Here is an 18,233-nt window from a genome sequence, read left to right as displayed (position 1 = left end):
GATCCAGATCCAGAGCAGATAAAATTCCCCCATCTCTGTACGCCACCTACCGCCAAGCCTGCTCTGCGGCTGAAGAGAAGCCAGCAGGTAAGGTTAACCGGTTTTCAGCTACCAAGACGAGCACCTTCCTACCGCCTGACCACAAGATGTCTCCGTGACTCCTCAGTCCTCCCTAGTTTCGTTAGGTCATGCTGGGTCCAGCCAGAGCTGCGGATTTAGATTCTACCCAGCACTAGCACCAGACATGACACCAGGTGGGCCAAACGTGATGCCATCAGCTCCGAGGCTCCCAGTCGGAGGCCCCCAAGTTACCTAATGGAGCACTTTCCTAAAGCAGCACATGCTGTACAAAGTCCACTTTACCATTTTTTACCTCTGCGCCCACTGAGGGTGTGACTGCCTTTTCTTTGCCTGTCCTGAGTTCAAGCTTTAAATTTAGGTGACCTCTCAGACACAGCAGCGAGGCTCCTGGCCTGTAGCGTTGACTGAAGCGTGTCGCAGATGGTGGTCTGTGACAGCTCTCTGACTGGACAGTTGGGTTCTTCGGTGGTGGATTGGAGATCTTTCTGCTTCTAGGGAACAGCGACGTAGACCCAGGTCAAATCTGAAAGGTTGCGGCAGTGAGGTGGCCGTGTTTGGAGCAGTGGAGCAATGGGCAGACTTGGTGTGTTCCGGCCCACTCTGCTCTGGCCGCTAAGGTGACTGAGAGGCGTTGTCAGGCCTGGTTCCTCAGCAGTGTCACTTGACAAGTGGCAGGCAGGAGCAGCGCTATTGAAGCAGCTGGTGTCGGCTAGTTCACGTGTCAGCAGGGCCAGCTGTGCTCACAGAGGCAGTTGTGTTTTCCGGTTCGGTCCGGCAGAGCCCTCCTCTCACAAGCTGGGGCCACTTCTAGCAGCCATGGAGGCCCAGCGACCTGGGTGGGCAAAGGGCGGGTCCCAGACCTCACGCTGACGACAGTGGGGCTGGGGCTGCGGTGCGGGCCACACTCTCCCTCCCTGGCCCGTGGTCCCCATGTGGGGCCTTCAGAACGTTTTCTCCCTTAGAACCTGTTCCGATGGGCTCACAGAGCCCGAGGTTCTGTGTTACCTGGTGTCACTCACTGGGGGGGCCTGTGTGAGGCCACTGTGCATACCTAATGTCCTCTCCAGTGACATCAGAACTTAAACTTGTTTTGTTTTAAAACACTGATTCTTGGTCTTTCATTTTTATGTTTTGTTTTTAACATCTCATGGCAAACAGTAATAGCACAGTGTTCCTCATCCCCGCCCTGCGCCGTGCGCCGGGCTTCTGGCCTGTGTCCGTCAGGCACGTGCTCTGCACGCTGTGGCGCTGGACGCGCAGGATGCGCTTTTTCTGAAACTTGTGTACGAAGGCTTTGGTACCGAGCCTCAGGGCGGAGGGATCATCTCCTCTTTGTGCGTGGAAGTGGGTAGGTGTGTGGGCAGCTGTGTGCGTTGCCTGTCTGGACTGGTTGTTGAAGTGACCCCCCGTCCCTCTGCTGCAGGTCCGGGAATGAAGGCGGACCCCAGCTGTGCGGAAGGACCGCTGGGACCGCTCACGGCCGCCCTGCAGGAGCTCAGAGCTGCCATGACGGACCCCGCCCAGTATGACGGTGAGGACGGGCGCGGACAGGGCCGTCTACGTGGTGCTCGTGGGCCGGGCAGGCATGTCTGGCCATTGCTGGCGCTCAGTAGCCAGGCCATTCCCTCATTGTGCTAGTGGCCACTGCGTGTTCCCGCAATTCAGCATTTGGTCACGGAAGCCTGGCTGTGTGCGGGCGGGCGGGTTCAGTCAGCATGGGAGACCGCCCGGTTATTCAGGCCATCGCAAAGCCATGGTAGAAGGTGAATATTCTGCTGTCCGGCCCCCAGGAGGACAGTCGACGGGGAGGAGGCTGAGGGTCATTCCTGGGTGTGTGGTTTTCGCATCCCAGCTGCCTGAATCCCTGTGACACCCAGTGTGGGCCTCTGCTTCTGAGAGCCGGGAGGGCATGGCGGCTCTGACCACGGAGCTGGCACACCAGCGTGTGAAGTGAGACCAGTCCCGTGCCTCCTGGTTTCCGCCACGGAAAAGGCAGAACGCACAACACATGGGCCCCGCCTTTGCCTGGGAACTAGTCAGTTTTGCGTGTCATGAATTCACCCCACCCCGGTAGCACAGTCCCTGTGCTGTAGAGCCTCTCAGGGGAGACACAACAAACCGCCCAGTCCCGCTGCTCCCTGGGGCCTGGCCTCGGCGTGCCCCTTCAGAGCTGAGCTCCTGCAGAGCAGTGGCCAGCGGCCCCTCGGGTGCCCGACTTTGGCGCAGGCTCTGTGGCTCTCCGCGCTGGGCAGGCGCTGGGCAGGCGCTCTGCAGCTGGGATGCGGAGCCTTTGGTTACAGTGAGGGGGAGTCGACAAGTGACTTCAGATGGGGAATTACCAAGTAAAAGTGCACTTTGACAGTGAAGTGGTGTCTTGGCCTCTCACCTGGTGCAGGCGAGGCCTCTGGCCCTGGTCTGTCCGGGTCACATGCTTGTAGCAGTCTAGTCACGGCCGCCTGCAGGAGGGACCCTGAGTGGCCCAGGGTCCACGGCAAGTCGTGCCTCTAGGTGGCTGTGGTCAGCCGGCCCTCAGCCCCTGCCCCACACGCCCCTGACCAGCCCCTGCATCTGCAGCAATATCTGCCCGAGTCGCGGTGATTTCCCAGAGACTCAGCTCTGCCTTGGGCCTCAGCGAGGACGACAGCAGCTCTGAGGTCGCAAAGGTCCAGCTCAGTGTCCTTGTGCCAAAACTGGAGCAGCGGGAACAGAAGGTGTGTGCGGGACGCCAGCGAGGCACGGTGCGGGGAGGGTCGTGCGGGCAGAACAGAACACACGGGCCCGCTCTGCTCTCTGATCGCCGCGTCAGGTGTGTGTGTGGAGACAGGACGGATGGGGTCAGTGGCCCTGGCCTGTGTGTGTACTAACGTGACGTCCTTAAAGAGACCCAAAGCCTAACGTATTTACTCTTGGGCCTGCTTCCTGCTGTACAATTCCAAGAGTGGAGTTGGTGTGACACTTGCCTGTCATGTTCCTGGGTGTGGGGATGAGGATCCTCGTACCAGTTTGCGCGGGAGCTTTCTCTCCGAATGCGGCCTGCTCTGCGGTCTCCTTGTTTCCGCTTTGGTCCTGCCCGTGTGGTTCGCGTGAACAATACAAGGTCAGGTGCACACACGGTGCCCTCAGTGACATGTCTCTTCTCTCAGGTCGTGGATCTCCTGCTGACATCTTTTTGTCAGAACCTAATGGCAGCCTCCAGCTTTGCCCCACCAGACAGGTAGAGCTGGGAAGTTCCTGGGGACAGCCTGGTGCTCTGGGTGGGCCCTGTGTGGAGCAGACCTCCTCTCCAGGCTCCAGGATGAGAGGCTGGCAGTCCCTAGTCCTCTGGCTTCCTGCTGTGCCAGTGACGTTTATCCGGTGGGGATATGGCAGAAGTAGAGCATTGCCACAGGAGACCCCGCTCTTTGGGGAATGGCCTGGTTCTTTCTGAGGCCTCCCATGCTGACTGTTCGTCTCCCAGACTCAGTGGGAGGGCTGGGCAGAACCAGGACTGGCCACTGTCTCTGCAGGCAGGGCTCCTGGGCCGCCCGCTTTGTGACGGCCACGTGTGGACACAGGCTGCTCCCCGCCGTGCTCACCAGGCTCTGCCAGCTGCTCCACCACCAGGTAGGGCTGCCGCCTGTGCAGGGGGAAGCGGGCCTCGCCCCGCAGCCCGCACACCACTGGTCTCTTCCGCTCAGGGCCCGAGCCTCAGTGCCTCGCACGTGCTGGGGCTGGCCGCCCTGGCCGTCCACCTCAGCAAGGCCGGGCCTGCGTTCTCGGATGTGCATGTGAGCCCTCCTGCCCCTGCCAGGGGCTTGTCCATCCCCGACTTCTTCAGCAGCCTCCTGACCTGCGGGACCAAGGAGTCCACCCTCTTTTGCCTTAGGTGGGTGCGTCCTCCGCCTTGGCTGCTGGTCCCCACTCTGTGCCCACAGATTGTCACTCTTTACCATTTTGCTGTGTATCCTCCTAGAGTCTCGTTTGTGTGTATTTGTGTTTGTTTCTTTGTTTATAAAAATGAGATCGTACTTATTTGTTAACCTGCTGTTGAAGACGTTGACCCCGGACTGCAGTGTCCTTGTCCACTGCCCAGCATTCTCGGGGTCAGGGGTTGGCTTGCTCTACCCAGCATCCTGGCGCTGTGCTGTTCCCCAGGGGCAGACTCTACATGGGGGTGCCCTGTCCAAAGGCGCACTCTCCTAGAGGGTTCTGAGGTCACCCTGTGCATCTGCCGGCTTACACCCCACTGGGCCCTCACTGCGCCAGGCCTGGGGTGCAGCCAAGAGGCAGATGGCCCAGGACCCACCATGGTATTTTTGCAACACCAGTCAGTCCCCAGTGGGAGTCAGTCCTGTAGGAATTCCCACCCCGCACTCTCTTCCTCGCCAATTGCCTGACTCCGCCCGCTTCTCCTCCCCCGACTTCACAGCCAACCAGGGCTGAGCAGGGGCTGCCGTGAGGCTGTGTGTAAAGCTGAGCATGCCTCTCTCTGGCTCCACGTACCCCTTTAGGAGGACGTGACTATTTGCTGACCCTGGGGTTCACGGAAGCCCTTTTACCCCCACCACTTCTCCCGACATCTTTGTCCTCGTCGTGGGTCTTTCTGCAGAGAACGCAAGCCCTTATCTGCAGAGTCCAAGTGTTCACACGTCTTCTGAGTCTCTGCCTTCGGCGTGGACAGAGCTCAGGCTGGACGCTGTGCCGTGGGGGCTGCTTCCCAGTGCTCAGAGGGCTGAAGCCAAGGACTGACCTCAGGCCACGTGGTTTCAAATGCTCTCAGTTCATTTGTGACATTTGGACTTTTCTTTCATCCCTTATCGTGCATGGATCACATTTGTGCGTTTTAATTTCTGCTTTCTGTTTTCAGATTTTGTACGGCGGCAATTTCTTACTCTTTGTGTAAGTTTCCATCTCAGTCACACGACACTTGGTACAGCTGTTTATCGCCAGGCCTTATAAAAAAGGTAGGTCTGTCGGGTCCTTTCTTCCGTCCCCCTGTGAGTCTGCAGCTTTCTGCAGGAGTCCGAGGCCCTTGCTCCGTTATTCACCTGCTGTTTCCTAGGAGCAGCCTCATCTGCCTGCTCGGGCCGAACGCTGCCTTTCCTCTGTTCTCTGTGTTCAAATGAGGGGTGTAAGACAACAACTACAGGTGCCCTCTCTATTCTTAAAGAAGCATATGCTAATATTTATAAAACAAGTGAATTAAAAAATAAATATTCATAAAAAGTACGTCCCCGTTTAAAGAATGCCAAATTTCCTTTAGAGTTCCCTCGTCTACTGAATGTTTGTTACATTCAGTAGAAGACGAGATACTGAAAGACGCATGCTAGAAATCTTAAACATCGAAAGTGAAGGCGAGGTCGTGGCGGAACCGGTGTTCCTCCTTCCGCAGGTTCTTAGGGAACATCCCTGGTGAGGTTTAAACCTGGTTCTCGAGTCCAAGCTCCACAGTAATATCAACTGAGAGGCTTTTAAAGGCACAGACTCTTGGTCGTTGGAGCTTAGTCCCAGATCTCCGAATTTTAAAGCATGGAGCAAAGCGTAGGAGTCCAGACGGGGAGGTCCCTAGCTCCACTTTCCAGTTCCACTTACTGTGTGACCCAGCGCTGTCCCCATGGTCCTCAGTAAATACGGGGCAACGTCACCTTAGCACATCCCCGGTCAGCTTATCCGATGGGCACACTTTCAGTGCCAGCGAAGTCTGCGGGGCGGCACCACCCAGCGGAAGGGGCTGGGACCCAGCACTTCAGCTTCCCAGCGCGCAGCCCAGGAGGACTTGCCTGCGTGCACCAAGCCCTCCCTGAGGGCTCCTCACCCGGAGGCAGTCTGTGACTGGACAGCTCGCCCCGCGCGAGGTTGCCGAGGCCCCAGCAGGTGACACAGGGTCTCTGCCGGGCCTGGCCGGTCGCGCGTACGTCCTCAACCTCTCACAGCGAACACGTCGCCCCCTTTCAGTTTCAGTTCACCGTGCTCAGATTGTTCTCAGAAGCCCGAGACCCCCTCTCCTGGGGCGACGCAGCCAGCCCTCCCTGGAGGTCCTTGTACCCGCCCCCTGCAGACTGGCAGCAAGCTGCCCTCCGTCTCTGGAGACACAGAACCTTCCAGGAGCTGCTGAAGGAGAAAGGATTTCATGTAGGTCCTCTGTCCCCTCCTTGCTTCTCACCTCGCCGGCTCTCGGGTGCGCAGGTGCAGATCTGCGGGCTCCTGGCCTGGGGCGCCCGAGCAGCGCTGACGTGGCTTTGGTGGAAACTTCTAGGGATCATTGTTGGTTCACGTGCCAGTGTAGGAGACCAAACAGAAAGATGCCCAGTTTCCCCCGACAGTCACAGTTTGCAGAGAATTTTAAGGGTGGATAAAAATGTCCTTTACATCTGCCAGGATCTGTTTGGTGCTGGCCTTTTGGAGTGCAGCCCCTGGGAGCCCCTGGCGCGCCCCCGCCCACGTGCACACGCCACCCGTCCCTGCCGCCTGTCACAAGCTTCACTTATTCTTGGATAGTTGCCTGCTTGTCTTAGTCTTCAGAGAGAAAGTTCTCAATCGGCTTATTGTTTTCAATTTTTTTCTATTCTCTGGCAACTACCAGTTACATGCGAGGTCCGACGGCCTCTATGGGGCGGCAATGACATGGAGCTCAGCCGGTGCCTCAGCTGTGCCGCCGAGCCCGCGTCGGCTCCGTGTCATCGCGGCTTCGCCCCTCCTGGTTTTACTGCACGTGTCCCTGAGCAGAGTGCTGCTGCGTGCCGCCCACCCTTGGCCTTCACTCTGCTGGGACCTGCTGCATGCACGTTTCTACGACGTGCTTTCCTGCATGCAATGTGAGGTCCATGCTGATGTGTGCAACCGCTCCAAGAATTTTAAAACAAGAAGTCCACCCTGTGGATGCTGGAAGCATGTAGTGTACCAAGTCTACTCTTTGGCTGGTCACTGAGCTCCAGGGACTAGGTGTCGCTGAGCAGAAGACGGAGGTCCGCGGACGCCCGGGGGAACCACCCGAGCCAGCAGGACGCCCCGCCTCGGTCAGCTCCATGTCAGGGTTCGGTTGAGCAGCACGTCAGCTCTCCATCAGGCCCGGTGTCAGTGCCGCAGTCCAGCGGCGGGGACAGCTTGAGGACAGGGACCCTAACACGAGTGAGGGCACCATCTTGTGCGACTCATTTCGGCTGCGGCATCGGCACAGTAGCGACACACTTGGCCTGTGTCTGTCGTCGCTGTGGTGTTGAGCCGGCCCTTTTCTCTCAGTTAACTTACAGAGACTGGTTACAACTGGAACTAGAAATTCGTCCTGACATGGATTCTCTTTCAGATATGGACAGGTAAGTGTTTAAAGCGTTCTGCCCTTTAAAACGTTGCATGGTTTTCTACACTGTCTTAAATCTCGAGTTCTGTCATATCCACAATCAAACGTTTAGTTTAGCGTATTAGCTATGAGTACAATTTCATTCATCCATTCCTTTCTTCAAGACACATTTATTGACCTCCCATTTGCTGGACACTTCTAGAATGTTCTAGAAGCTGGGGATGCAGCATAAATGAGATAAGCCTGCTCGCGTGGCAGACAGGCGCGTGTGAGACACACAGGACTCTCCACTGGCACTTCCTCCCCCAACACTGCAAACCGGGCAGTCTGGTGCCGGGGCACACACACTTGTACACCTGTGTGGGCCTGGGGACAAGCAGGGGATGGGTTCGTGGGAGGGGCGCCCCGGGAAGACAGCAGACAGGGTCGTGAGAGAGAATGCCTGGGGCGGGGCAGCAGGGACAGCGAATACCCGTCCCCGAGGTAGGCACAGGGAAGTCTGCGTGTGGTGAGGGGCCGTGGCGGGGGGGCCCGACCGTGCTGAGTCCTGCTGCGGGAGCCCGCGAGCGTCCTCGTCGGTGGCCCTGTGTCCATCATCCGTATGGGAAGAGCAGACTCAGCCTGCTGAGGGGGCAGAGGGCTGGACACGTGCCACATAGAGCACTGGCCCTGAGTGGTGGCACCAGGAGTAGCTAAATCAAGGCTGGGCCCCTGGATTTGGGGGTGCAGAAGTCAAGGTGAAGGGCAGGGAGAAAAAAATGTGCTACGGGGAGCCCCATGGGGGATAGGATCCCAAGGGGGCAGCCGCGTGCCCAGAGACCCTCCCGCACACGCACACGCACACGCACGTGCTGCCTTCCACACCCTCGTCTCCCAGTGTCAGGTTCTGGACGGAACAGGTAGAGACGGTGAGAGGGGGACACAGCTGTGGCGATGAAAACAGCAACTAATTGCTTTTTCCAAGAAATGGCTTTTCGTTTTTCTGTTCCGGTTTGCACGCCCGCCGTGGGAGTGCTTTATGCACACGCTCACGTGTCCGGGGGTCCCCTCCCTTTCTCACCTCTTCTGATGTGAGGGTCCTGACCCTTTAACTCACCCTGAGCCCCTGTGTGTGAAGGTTGTGTTCAGACCTGGGCTGGCATTTCCCTCCTTTTCTTCTTGAGTCACAAGCAACACTCGGATGTGCCCCGCGTGGGTGCCGGGGGCAGCCCAAGCCCTCGTCATCCCGGCCCCTCGCCCACTTGCCCCCTCGCGGTGTTGGAGCTGCGTCCGGTGCGGCCTTCCTCACACTGCAGTGTGGGCGGTTTGCAGTCCGTCTTTCCTCAGACCTTTCCTGTGGGCTCCTGTCCAGACCTGACACCTTCGCTGTTGGACCTGGGGGCAGGTCACAAAAGCCTGGCGGACTCTTCAGCCTCTGTTCCCCAGCTCAGCAAGCGAGCCCCGGCAGTTGCCCAGCTGGGTGGCCCCAAGGGGACCGTGATCGTGGTAGAGGGCCTTCCTGCAGCTCCAGGACCCCTGGCCCCCGTTGGTGCTTGCCCTCACTGTGGGCTCCCCTCCCGGCTCCGGGACCCCTGGCCGGTGGCCTTTCGCAGCACGGACTTCACTGTTCCCTGCCAGGCGGCATTTCCACCATTGGGCCATCCACGAGCGTTTCCTGCCCGAGCCATCTGCTGCAGGCGGCTGCGACGGCGACCTCGAAACAGCATGCACCGTGCTTGTCGACACGCTGCTGGACTTCTGCCACAGGTCAGGGACGCTAATGCCCCTTCGTGTTCCCAGCAGCCTGTGGGAGTTGCCAGCTCCTCCTCGTTGTCACCAGCACTTTTCCTAGCACATGTGCAGTGACGTACGTCATTACGGTTTTGATGTGTTTTTTCTCTATGGCTAATGACACTGAGCACCTTTTCATTTGCTTGTTGAATTCGTGTGTTTTCTTTGGAAAACGTCTTCTCAGATCCCTTGCCCATTTGTAATCGGGTTATTTGTTTTACTAAGTTGTTTTTTGTGTGTTCCAGACAGCGGGCCCTTGTTGGATGAGTGAGTCACATGTTCGCTTCCATTCTGAGTCACCTTTTCACTCCCTCGGTGGAGTAGTTTAATGCACAAAACTTTAACATTTTCGTGACGCCCAATTCACTTGTTTTTAGTCTTAGATCTTATACTTAGGCCTTTGACCCATTCAAGTCACGTTTTGTGGATGGCGCATGTCAGGGACCCAGTGCTGCTCCCGCATGGGGATGCCCACTTTTCCTAGCACCTTTCGTCGAGGAGACTGTCCTTTCCCCACTGAACGGTCTTGGCACCCTCGTCAGAAATCAGCCCAGCATGCGCGTGAGGGTTCATTTCTGGGCTCGCGTGTCGGTCCACGTGTCGACCCCACACTGTGTTGTTACTGTAGTTTCGCACTTAGGTTTAAATTGGGAAATACGAGGCCTCCGACTTGGTTCATTTTCAAAATCGTCACGGCTATTCCGGGTTCTTTGCAATTCCATCTGAATCTAGGGTCAGCTCGTCAATGTCTACAAATCAGCCAGATTCTGATGGGGCAGCGTTGTATCTGTAGATCCATTTAGGTGGCGTCACCATCTTAACGCTCTTTTCCTATTTATGGACATGGGTGTCTTTACCTTTATTTAGGGCTTTTTTAAATTTTTTCCAACAATGTAGTTTGAAGCATATGTCTTGCCCCTCCTTGGTTAAATTTATTCTTAAGTATTTTATTCTTTTTAACAGTATTCTAAATGAGGTTATTGTCTTAATTTCATTTTTGGATTAGTTGTTGCTAGTGTGTAGAAATATAACTGATTTTTATGTGTTGATTTCCTATCCTACAATTCACTGAACTAATTGATTTGCTTTTATACTTTTTTATTGTGGGTTCTTTAGGGTTTTCTATATATTAGATCATGTCATCTGTGAATAGAGATGGTTTAATTTTTACTTCCTTTCTACCTGAATGCCTTTCCTTCTCTTTCTTGCTGGAACCTCCACTGTAGTGCTGAGTGGGAGCAATGAGAGGCGACATCTTTGTCTTTGTCCTGATCTTAGGAGGAAAGTTCCAGTCTTTCCTCGTTACGTGTGACGTCAGCCGTGGTTTGTCATCGATGCCCTTTATCGGGTTGAAGAAGTTCCCATCTACCAGTTCGTTGTGCGTTTTTAATCGTGAAGAGAGTCGAGTTCTGTCTGATGCTTTGTCTGTGTATATTGAGATGATCCTGTGGTTTTTGGTTTTTATTCTATTGATATATGTATCATTTTCAGATTTTTAACCAACCTTGCGTTCTTGGGATAACTCCTACCAGGTCATGGTTCGTGATTGTTGCTCTGTGTTGCTGGATGGGGGTGGCGAGTCTTGGGTCACAGGTTTTACGGTTTATTGGTTACTGCGTCAGTGGTCCCCAGTGTCGCCTTGGCCTTGTGGCCACGCACCGCTGGAGACAGGAAGAGAAGCAGGGACCTCAGCATAGTGGGGAGACACTCAGGCTTTCCCTGCGTTTGCGTTTCAGTTCACAGAGTCGCGAGCACTCGGAGGATTCTGGTTTGGTTCTCGGGGGCTGCACGTGGAATCGGGATGTTCTCTCCAGGCTGCAGGTGAGTTAGAAGATGCGACACTCGGTGTGTTCACCGCTTCGGGACACCTGTGAGATACTATGAATGTCCGTAACAGGCCCCAGGCAACTGAGCAGGATGGAAACTGACGTGACGCACACGATGGCAGAGCCAGGGCGACAGTGTGCTCTGTGAGTGAACCCAGGGAACGTCGTGAAAGGACAGGCACAAGAGCTGTATTTCTGGAATCACCTCCAGGCTTTGGGACGTTGAAATCTGAAAATAGAGGCGATTAAGAAATGCTGGCGTTGCTCACGACGCGGTCGCTGCTCCACTTGTTCTGGTCCATTTGTCTGGCGCAGGCCCTAGCGCAGGGTCACGAGCTTGCGGGGTTTGGAGGTCAGAAGACTGCTCTGTCCCAGTGTCGTTTGGTGCCTCAGGCGGCAGGGGCGCATCGCTCTCCTCAGCCCTCTCCGGGGCACCAAGTCATCCCTGAGCGTGAGCTCTGCGTCAGATCGCAGGCCGAGGCCCCGCCCGTCTCCGCGGCCCCCTAGTGCAAGGGTCCAGGGCGGTGTTCGCTTCCTGGCGGTGAACTGGCTGCCGCTCTTTAGAAAATGTGCGGAATGGAAAGGAGACCGTGGAGGGTGTGCTTTGGAGTACTTGGGAGAATTTACTTACAAACTTATAAAAACCCTACAAAAAAGAAACCCTATTCCCCGCCCCTCATCTTGACCTCTTGCCGTCCATGTCCGTGATACTGATGTGGAAGGGCGTGACGGAGGGACAGGCACAGTATGAGTCGTGCGTGGCGGGTGATGACGGGGCGCGTGGCTGCTTCTCCGCATCAGCGTGTGCAGGAGATGTGTGCCGGTGTCACACGTTTACCAGGTGCTCGCTGTGTACCTGCCTTGCATGTAATTCACCCTCAGGTGTGTGCACATACACTACGGGGACAGAGCAAATGAGAAATGGGGTAAAATGTCAGCTGTAAGTGAAGCCGAGTGAAGGTGTCCTTTGTTCTAGTCATATTTTTGCAAATTTTTGCAATTTCCCGATGATTTTCAAGTGATAAGGACTTGTGCCACTTGCTCTTCTTAGCCTTGGTAGAGCCCTCCCTCCCAGGCCCATCTCAGGGTCCCCACTGGGACTGACAGAAGCCCCAAGGACTCTGTTTTCGTGTCTGGGAACAGATGAAAGTATGCGAGCACCTTGGCCTTGCTGTTTTCCAGGAGATGGTGGTCGACCTGGAGCAGGGCCCAGCGGCACCCCATGGCCCTTCCCCCGCTGGGGGGCACTTCCTTTTCAGGATCTTCCGCAGACGGCTCCAGGCTCTGGCAAGCGGGTGGGATGTGGCCTCCCGTCTTCAGAGACAGCGGGAGCTACTCATGTACAGACGGTAACAGCACCGTGCGCCCCCTGCTCCCCAGCCCATGCCGGCACCTCCTTGGGGTTCTCAGAGACAGCAGGGCCTAGGGCTGTAGAGAGCGCTTGGGATTAAAGCCTCCTGCTCAGACTCAGGAATCTGTCCACTGAAAGACACAGCTTAAAAGAACTCTCGTCAAGACAGGGAGACCCGAGGTCTCAGATGTCACGCGGCCGCACTTAACGACAGTGACACGATGCTGTTTCCGTTCCGGGGAGGGGGGGCGCTGCTCTCTTAGACCGGTGTGTCCTTGCACTTGGTTCTTCCACAACTGGCGATTTGGCTTTTGGGTGACACATTCTGAGTGTCTACAGTGGGGCCCAGGTGCTGAGCACAAGCCCTCGTGGGGACAGCGGGGCTGCAGACCCGAGGTGCTCGCGGGAAGCAGAGGCAGCCATGCCTCCGCCGTGGACACAGTGCCTTCTCTCCAAGGATCCTGCTTGGCCTGCCCCCGTCTGTTCTTGTCAGTAGCCCCCGGGCAGAGCAGCCAGCTGCCCCCAACTGTGACGAGTTCTTCCACTTGGTCAACTCTGAGCTGGTAGGTACAGGGCAAGTGACCTTGGGACAGAAGGGTGATGTGTTTTCCTGGTTTTCAGAAATGCGCAAGTATCACGAGAGTGAACTAAGGTTCCATCCAGTCAGGCAGAGCCATAGAAGGGGACCCGGGAAGCAGAGGGGACGTAGCAAGTTTACATTTGTACCAAAGGCTGTTTTCCTCGGAGTTCCCAGATGCTGTTGGAAGCTGTCAGAGGAGGTCCAAGGACAGCAGAGACGTGCAGGCTGAGCCGCCAGGCCGCCCTGCCTTCCTGCAGCCCGTGTTAGCGCGAGCTGGCGGGCGGGGGTCTGGCGCACAGGGAGCCATGTGCAGAGGCAGTGAGTGGGGACGGTTCCTGACAGTGTGTGCTGTGACCAGGCCGCTGTCTTCACAGCTGTTTCCCCAACAGCTCAGCCCTCTGAGCAGATGCTGTCCCACGCCCTCTTGGTCCCTTCTCACTGGACTGAACTGTTTTGCAGAGAAACCTGTGTTTGCACGGAGGCACCCTGACCCACGCGGTCATCGTCCACTTCTTCCGGGTAAGTCCCTCTCCCTCTGCACCTCCCACGTGCTTGCTCAGACCCCCGGGCTCCTCGCATCTGGTGGCACTGTGAAGCCAGCATTTCAGGGCCCACGTGAAACCGCTAAACTTCTGGCACATTCCCTTCTGCAGGGACTGCTCAACGCCTGCTTACGATGCAGAGACCCCTCCCTGGCGGCCAACCTGGCCCTGACCTTGTGCCAGACCGAGTGCCCCTTGGTTCTGACCTCCGCCCTGGTAGGCCCAGCCGCCCTCGGGGTGTCACCAGCAGCTCAGGGCCACCTGGGGCTTCCCAGTGACATGTCCTTTACCCCACTTAACCCTCACTCTAGTTGCTGTGCTTTGGGAACAGTGGGGGGAAGAAGGACATGTGAGGACGTGATTGGGGGGGGGTGACAGGTCCCCTGCCTGCATCCCTGCGCCCCTCAGGAAGCATCGAGACCTGAAAACACCAAAAGGCTTGTTCAGCCACGTGCTGTCATCCTGCATCGGCTGCAATTGGGCATGAGCGCCCATGCCGTCCCAAGATATAGGCCGTTTGCTCCGGCCGCTGTCCCAGCTGCTGTCTCGGGACTTGCCGGCCCTCGTGTGAGCAGACGTGCCAGAATCGAGGGCGTGCGTCCTTTCCTCCTCCCCCACAGCCACACGCTCCAACCCAGCTGGAGCCTCTGGCTCAGTTGGGCGGAATGCCCTGGAAGCCAGCTGTGCTGTTTGTAACACACCCACCCGAGTAGGATGTTGGAGGGCTGGACCCAGTTCTGGGCAGAGGGGCCAGCTGCACACACACAGGGTGACCCTCAGGCAAGGCCTTCCCGTCCAGTCCAGTGTCCTCTGCGCATGGGGAGGGGTGTGCCTCATGGAATGGCTCCGAGCCTTAACCGGGGTACGTGAGCCTGCCCTTGACGTCATGAAGCGTTGGGGCTGGCGCCCATCTGTCCCCCTGACCTGCCGTGGTCACGAGCACAGTCACCCCGGACGTGCTGACGTGTGATCTTTCTCTCCGGGAGCTGTGGTGGCCACGCCTGGAACGCGAGCTCCGCTGTCGCTGGAGGTGCGTCCCGGGCCCCCTGCCCCGAGAGCTGCAGAGGCTGCACGAGGCCCAGCGGTTCGCCCAGAGGTGGGTGCCGGCGCTGGGTGCTCAAGGGGCCTGTGGGCTGGGGAAGAACTGAGCTCACAGGCTCCTGAGAAGTTCCAGAACATTCTGGGAGAGAGTCCAGCCTAATTAACTAGTTAAACCGTGCTGAGGCTTCCTGGCCACCTGCCGTCTCCCCTCACTCCAGAGTGGGCCCGCGGACTGCCAGGCTCAAGTCCTCAGTGTCCTGCTGGACTTGGGGGTGACATGTGCTTAGAGATGATCAGAAGGACTGCTGGTCTCCAGCCTCCTTACATCTCTGTGACGTGAGATTTCATCCCTAGTGGGCACCTGCGTCTCCCAGCAGGCTCGGGGTCTGGGGTGCTGGGAATCTTAGAAGATCAGAGTGAGTCCCGCCCACCAACCCTAAGTCCACAGAGACGCAGCAGATGTCAGTCTCCTAAGTCGCTGTGCAACTCCACCAGTAGCTTCCAGCCATTGTGAGCCGCTGGGGCGCCTTTTTGAGCATCAGACTGCGGTCAGTAGGGCTGAGCAAGCAGGAGGGTAGGTGCACCAGGGTCCGGGTGCTGCACCCTGGGTGACGAGCCTGTGACCCATGACCTCCTTTCAAAGCTCAGGCAGTTCGGACCAGGCGCCTCACCACGCCTTCCTGCTTCACCGTGTCCTCGGCACAGAGGCATGCTAGCAAGCCGGAAACGGTCCTATACCAAGGTCGAGCCCGTGACACAGGCTTGGCCTCTGCAGACTTGGCCTCTGCCGGCTCTGAAGCTCCTCTCCAGCCATACTGGGGGTGGGCGGGACTGACATCGGGACAGTTACAGGAATGGGGACTTTAGGTTTTCGTGGCGACATGGTGGTGAGGCTCCTGTGATGACACATCTCTTTACCTCCCAGCTTCCTCTCCCCTGACGCAGCATCTCCAGCATCCCCCGCACCACGCCCGGCCTGGGTCTCTGCTGCCGCGCTGTACTTCGCAATTCAACGAGCCGGGGAAGCAAACCGGATCGGCCTGGAGAAGCTGGTCTGCCAGGGGGAGGAGGCAAGGAGAGAATTCTTCCACTTTTCCTTTTCCTGGCAAGCTCGTGTCCGTGTTCTGATCAGCGCTGTTTCTCAGGGTTCACCTAAATGCACTGAGCTTTTCTGAGGACGGACGGCAAGTTTGCAGTTCTTGTCACTTTATTCAGAAGTGAAACTTACTGGGTTTATAGGTTTAATAAGACTGACTCTCAAGTTCACTGGTAAAAAGAGTGCCTTACGTTTCAGTTTTGAAGTGTTTCTATTTAGTGTTATGTTCGCCACAACCCAGGGCGGGGCCGTCTGCTGTCCAGTGGCAGCTTTGTGCCCCATTTCCGTAGCTCAGTCTGCGGTCTGCGTGCACTTAGGCTGCCGAGACAGGGCGGTGCGAGGAGGGTGGGGCAGCTGGCGCCTGGGGCCGGTCTGAACTCTGGACTTGGAGCCCCTCACTCAGGGGAGGGGCGCCCGTGAGTTAGTGGACAGCCGGCCCTGTGGCGCTCCCACCAGCTTCTCCCCGGCTAAGCCGCTGGCTCTGTAAATGTGAGGGTCCTGTCAGCTCGGCACGTCAGCGCCCACCTGACAGCTGAGGCCCCTGCCGAGCCTAGTCTTTCTGGTAATTATAACCTACAGTAAAGTAAACAACCTCCAGAGGTTCTTCCAAGTGTGCGTTCAGGTCGTGTGTGTCTGAAGGGCTGTGAATGACTCCAGAGTCCCCAGGCCTGGTGTGCCGAGGGGACAGGGTCCACAGAGACCCCACACAGCGGAGTATGCCCCTGGGGCCCCTGCCTGTGGGTTCGTCTCCGGGGTGTGGTCACAGCTGGCACAGCCGGTCCCTCACTGCTGTCGCTTTGCCGTCGCTTAAAGATAAGTGTGAAATGACCGGGCAGTGCTGCTTTATTCTCAATTAAATTGTTTAGAAGGGATCGGAAAGTTTTCTCTCTGAGATCGACTTAAAGGAGCGACTTAGACCCAGACCTGCAGATGCCGAGGAGGGACACGTGCGCCCCTGGGTTGGGGTCACTGGGCGGGAACAGAAGGCACAGGCAGCGATGTTCTCAGTGTCCCCGTCCGCATTTGCAGCTGTTGGTTTTCCTGTTCTTCTTTTCCTTGATGGGCCTGGTGTCGTCACATCTGACCCCACACGTAAGTCAGCCCTCGCTGTGGGTGGGCGTCTAGGTGCTTGAAATCACAGGTCCCGTTCCCTGAAGACCTCCAGCGTCAGGGTGGGGCTCTGGAAGCCCATTCTGAAGGGTTCTCAGGAGAGTCAGGTGCTCACTCAAGTGGCAACACCTAGACCACGAGCCTCTGTTCTGAACTTGGGCACTGAGGACCCCTGGTCGCCTCCTCCTGCCCGAGCCCCGTCCTCTGGAGGCCTATGGGGCATCAGCACTCAGACTTGGGAAGGGCTCCCATCAGTGTTGTTTCTGTGATGGGGTTGTCCCCTGCCCCACGCGTCCAGCTCTGCAGACACTTTTCATCTGAGTCGTGGTCCCTCTTCTGTGGCCACAGGCTGTCGACTTCCTGAAGGCTGTGGGCGTGTGCGCCGAGATCCTGGGGTGTCTGCAGGAGAGGAACGTACCCTGGTTGCAGCTCTTCCAGTTGACCAAGACAGGTAAGAAATCCAAGGACACCTGAAAGCGAATGGATGACCTGTGTCTGTCCTAGTTACCGGCCATTGGCTGGGGATGCAGGTGACCCACCAGAGTCAGGCTAGGACCCCTGACGCTTTACCTCTTCAGAAGCAACTTTCAAATGGTTATCTTTGTGCAAAGCACGTGAACCCCGCTTCAGTCAGGATAAATGCAGCATGAGCTCATTTAAACAACCAGAGAATGTGGTGGGGTGCCAAGGACCCCAGGGTGCCGCCGGGCCGTCATGGCTCCCAGAGGCACACGAGGGGCCCCTGGAGACACTGACCCCTCGGATTGCAGATGCCGGCCTGGGGCGCGTCCTCCTCCGCCTGGCCCCCGACCAGCACGTCAGGATGCTGCCACTCGCCTTCTACAGGTGACGGCCCTGCGGCCCCCACGGGGCCCACGCGCTTGCCCGCCCCAGCCCCGTGTCTCGGCACTACTGTGGGTCTCCACCCAGGTGGGAGAGGGAGCCGTAACTGTTCTGTGCTGACTGCCACTTACCTCTGTGACATCTTCCCTTCAGCCTCCTCCCGTACTTTGACGGAGATGCCCCCGTCCGGGAGGACACCTTCCTGTACGTTGCTGTGGACATGTACCTGAAGCTGCTGGCCCTCTTTGTGGCCGGGGAGACAAGTGCAGCCTCCACTCTGGCCGCCAGGAGCCAGGAGCTCCAGGGCCAGGCAGGTGCCGGGGCTGGGCATGTCCCACGGGCCCCGTGGCAAGCTGTGTGGGGCCTGAGGCCAGTGACGGTCCCTCCTGGCACATAGGTGGCCCCCTGACCCGTGCTCTGCTTGTTCTCTCTAGGATGACCCTGTGGGCCTAGTGACAAAAGCCCGTCTTTTCCTGCTGCAGTCAATACCTCGGTGTCCGAGAAGGAGCTTTTCAAACATGGCAGAGGTAACAGCCAGACGCTCACCTAAGTGGTTTTAAACACAAGTCACTATGTAAACCTGAGGACACGGAGGTCCCATACCTTGTGTAAAATGAGAATTCCGGCGTCCAGCACTTGGCATTGTGGCTGCCATGGCCACTTATGGGTCAGCTCGGGTTGCCAGCTTCCCTGTCCTGCGCCCCTGGTGTGTGGGGG

At 57.4% G+C, this 18,233-nt stretch overlaps 1 protein-coding gene across 13 annotated transcripts in view; it reads left to right on the top strand.

Annotated features, from left to right (window-relative positions):
* The window catches only part of FANCA (Fanconi anemia complementation group A), a 41,539-nt gene that overhangs the window by 23,053 nt on the left and 253 nt on the right, over positions 1-18,233 (top strand). The window contains exons 21-43 of one of the 13 annotated variants that reach the window (XM_025040810.1): positions 14-87; positions 1,505-1,612; positions 2,656-2,792; positions 3,225-3,295; positions 3,588-3,684; positions 3,759-3,946; positions 4,928-5,024; positions 5,123-5,209; positions 6,016-6,192; positions 7,300-7,373; positions 8,975-9,103; positions 10,864-10,948; positions 12,136-12,302; positions 12,762-12,867; positions 13,344-13,403; positions 13,538-13,642; positions 14,413-14,522; positions 15,393-15,537; positions 16,593-16,655; positions 17,022-17,124; positions 17,444-17,519; positions 17,670-17,826; positions 17,951-18,043. In XM_025040810.1, coding sequence (XP_024896578.1) covers positions 14-87; positions 1,505-1,612; positions 2,656-2,792; positions 3,225-3,295; positions 3,588-3,684; positions 3,759-3,946; positions 4,928-5,024; positions 5,123-5,209; positions 6,016-6,192; positions 7,300-7,373; positions 8,975-9,103; positions 10,864-10,948; positions 12,136-12,302; positions 12,762-12,867; positions 13,344-13,403; positions 13,538-13,642; positions 14,413-14,522; positions 15,393-15,537; positions 16,593-16,655; positions 17,022-17,124; positions 17,444-17,519; positions 17,670-17,826; positions 17,951-18,043 — 2,509 coding nt within the window. The other 12 variants (XM_006923427.3, XM_025040811.1, XR_003043545.1 and 9 more) reach the window with 12 other exon arrangements.

Source organism: Pteropus alecto, unplaced genomic scaffold, assembly GCF_000325575.1.
Source record: "Pteropus alecto unplaced genomic scaffold, ASM32557v1 scaffold89, whole genome shotgun sequence".
Taxonomy (NCBI): domain Eukaryota; kingdom Metazoa; phylum Chordata; class Mammalia; order Chiroptera; family Pteropodidae; genus Pteropus; species Pteropus alecto.
This window is presented reverse-complemented; position numbering and strand designations above follow the sequence as displayed.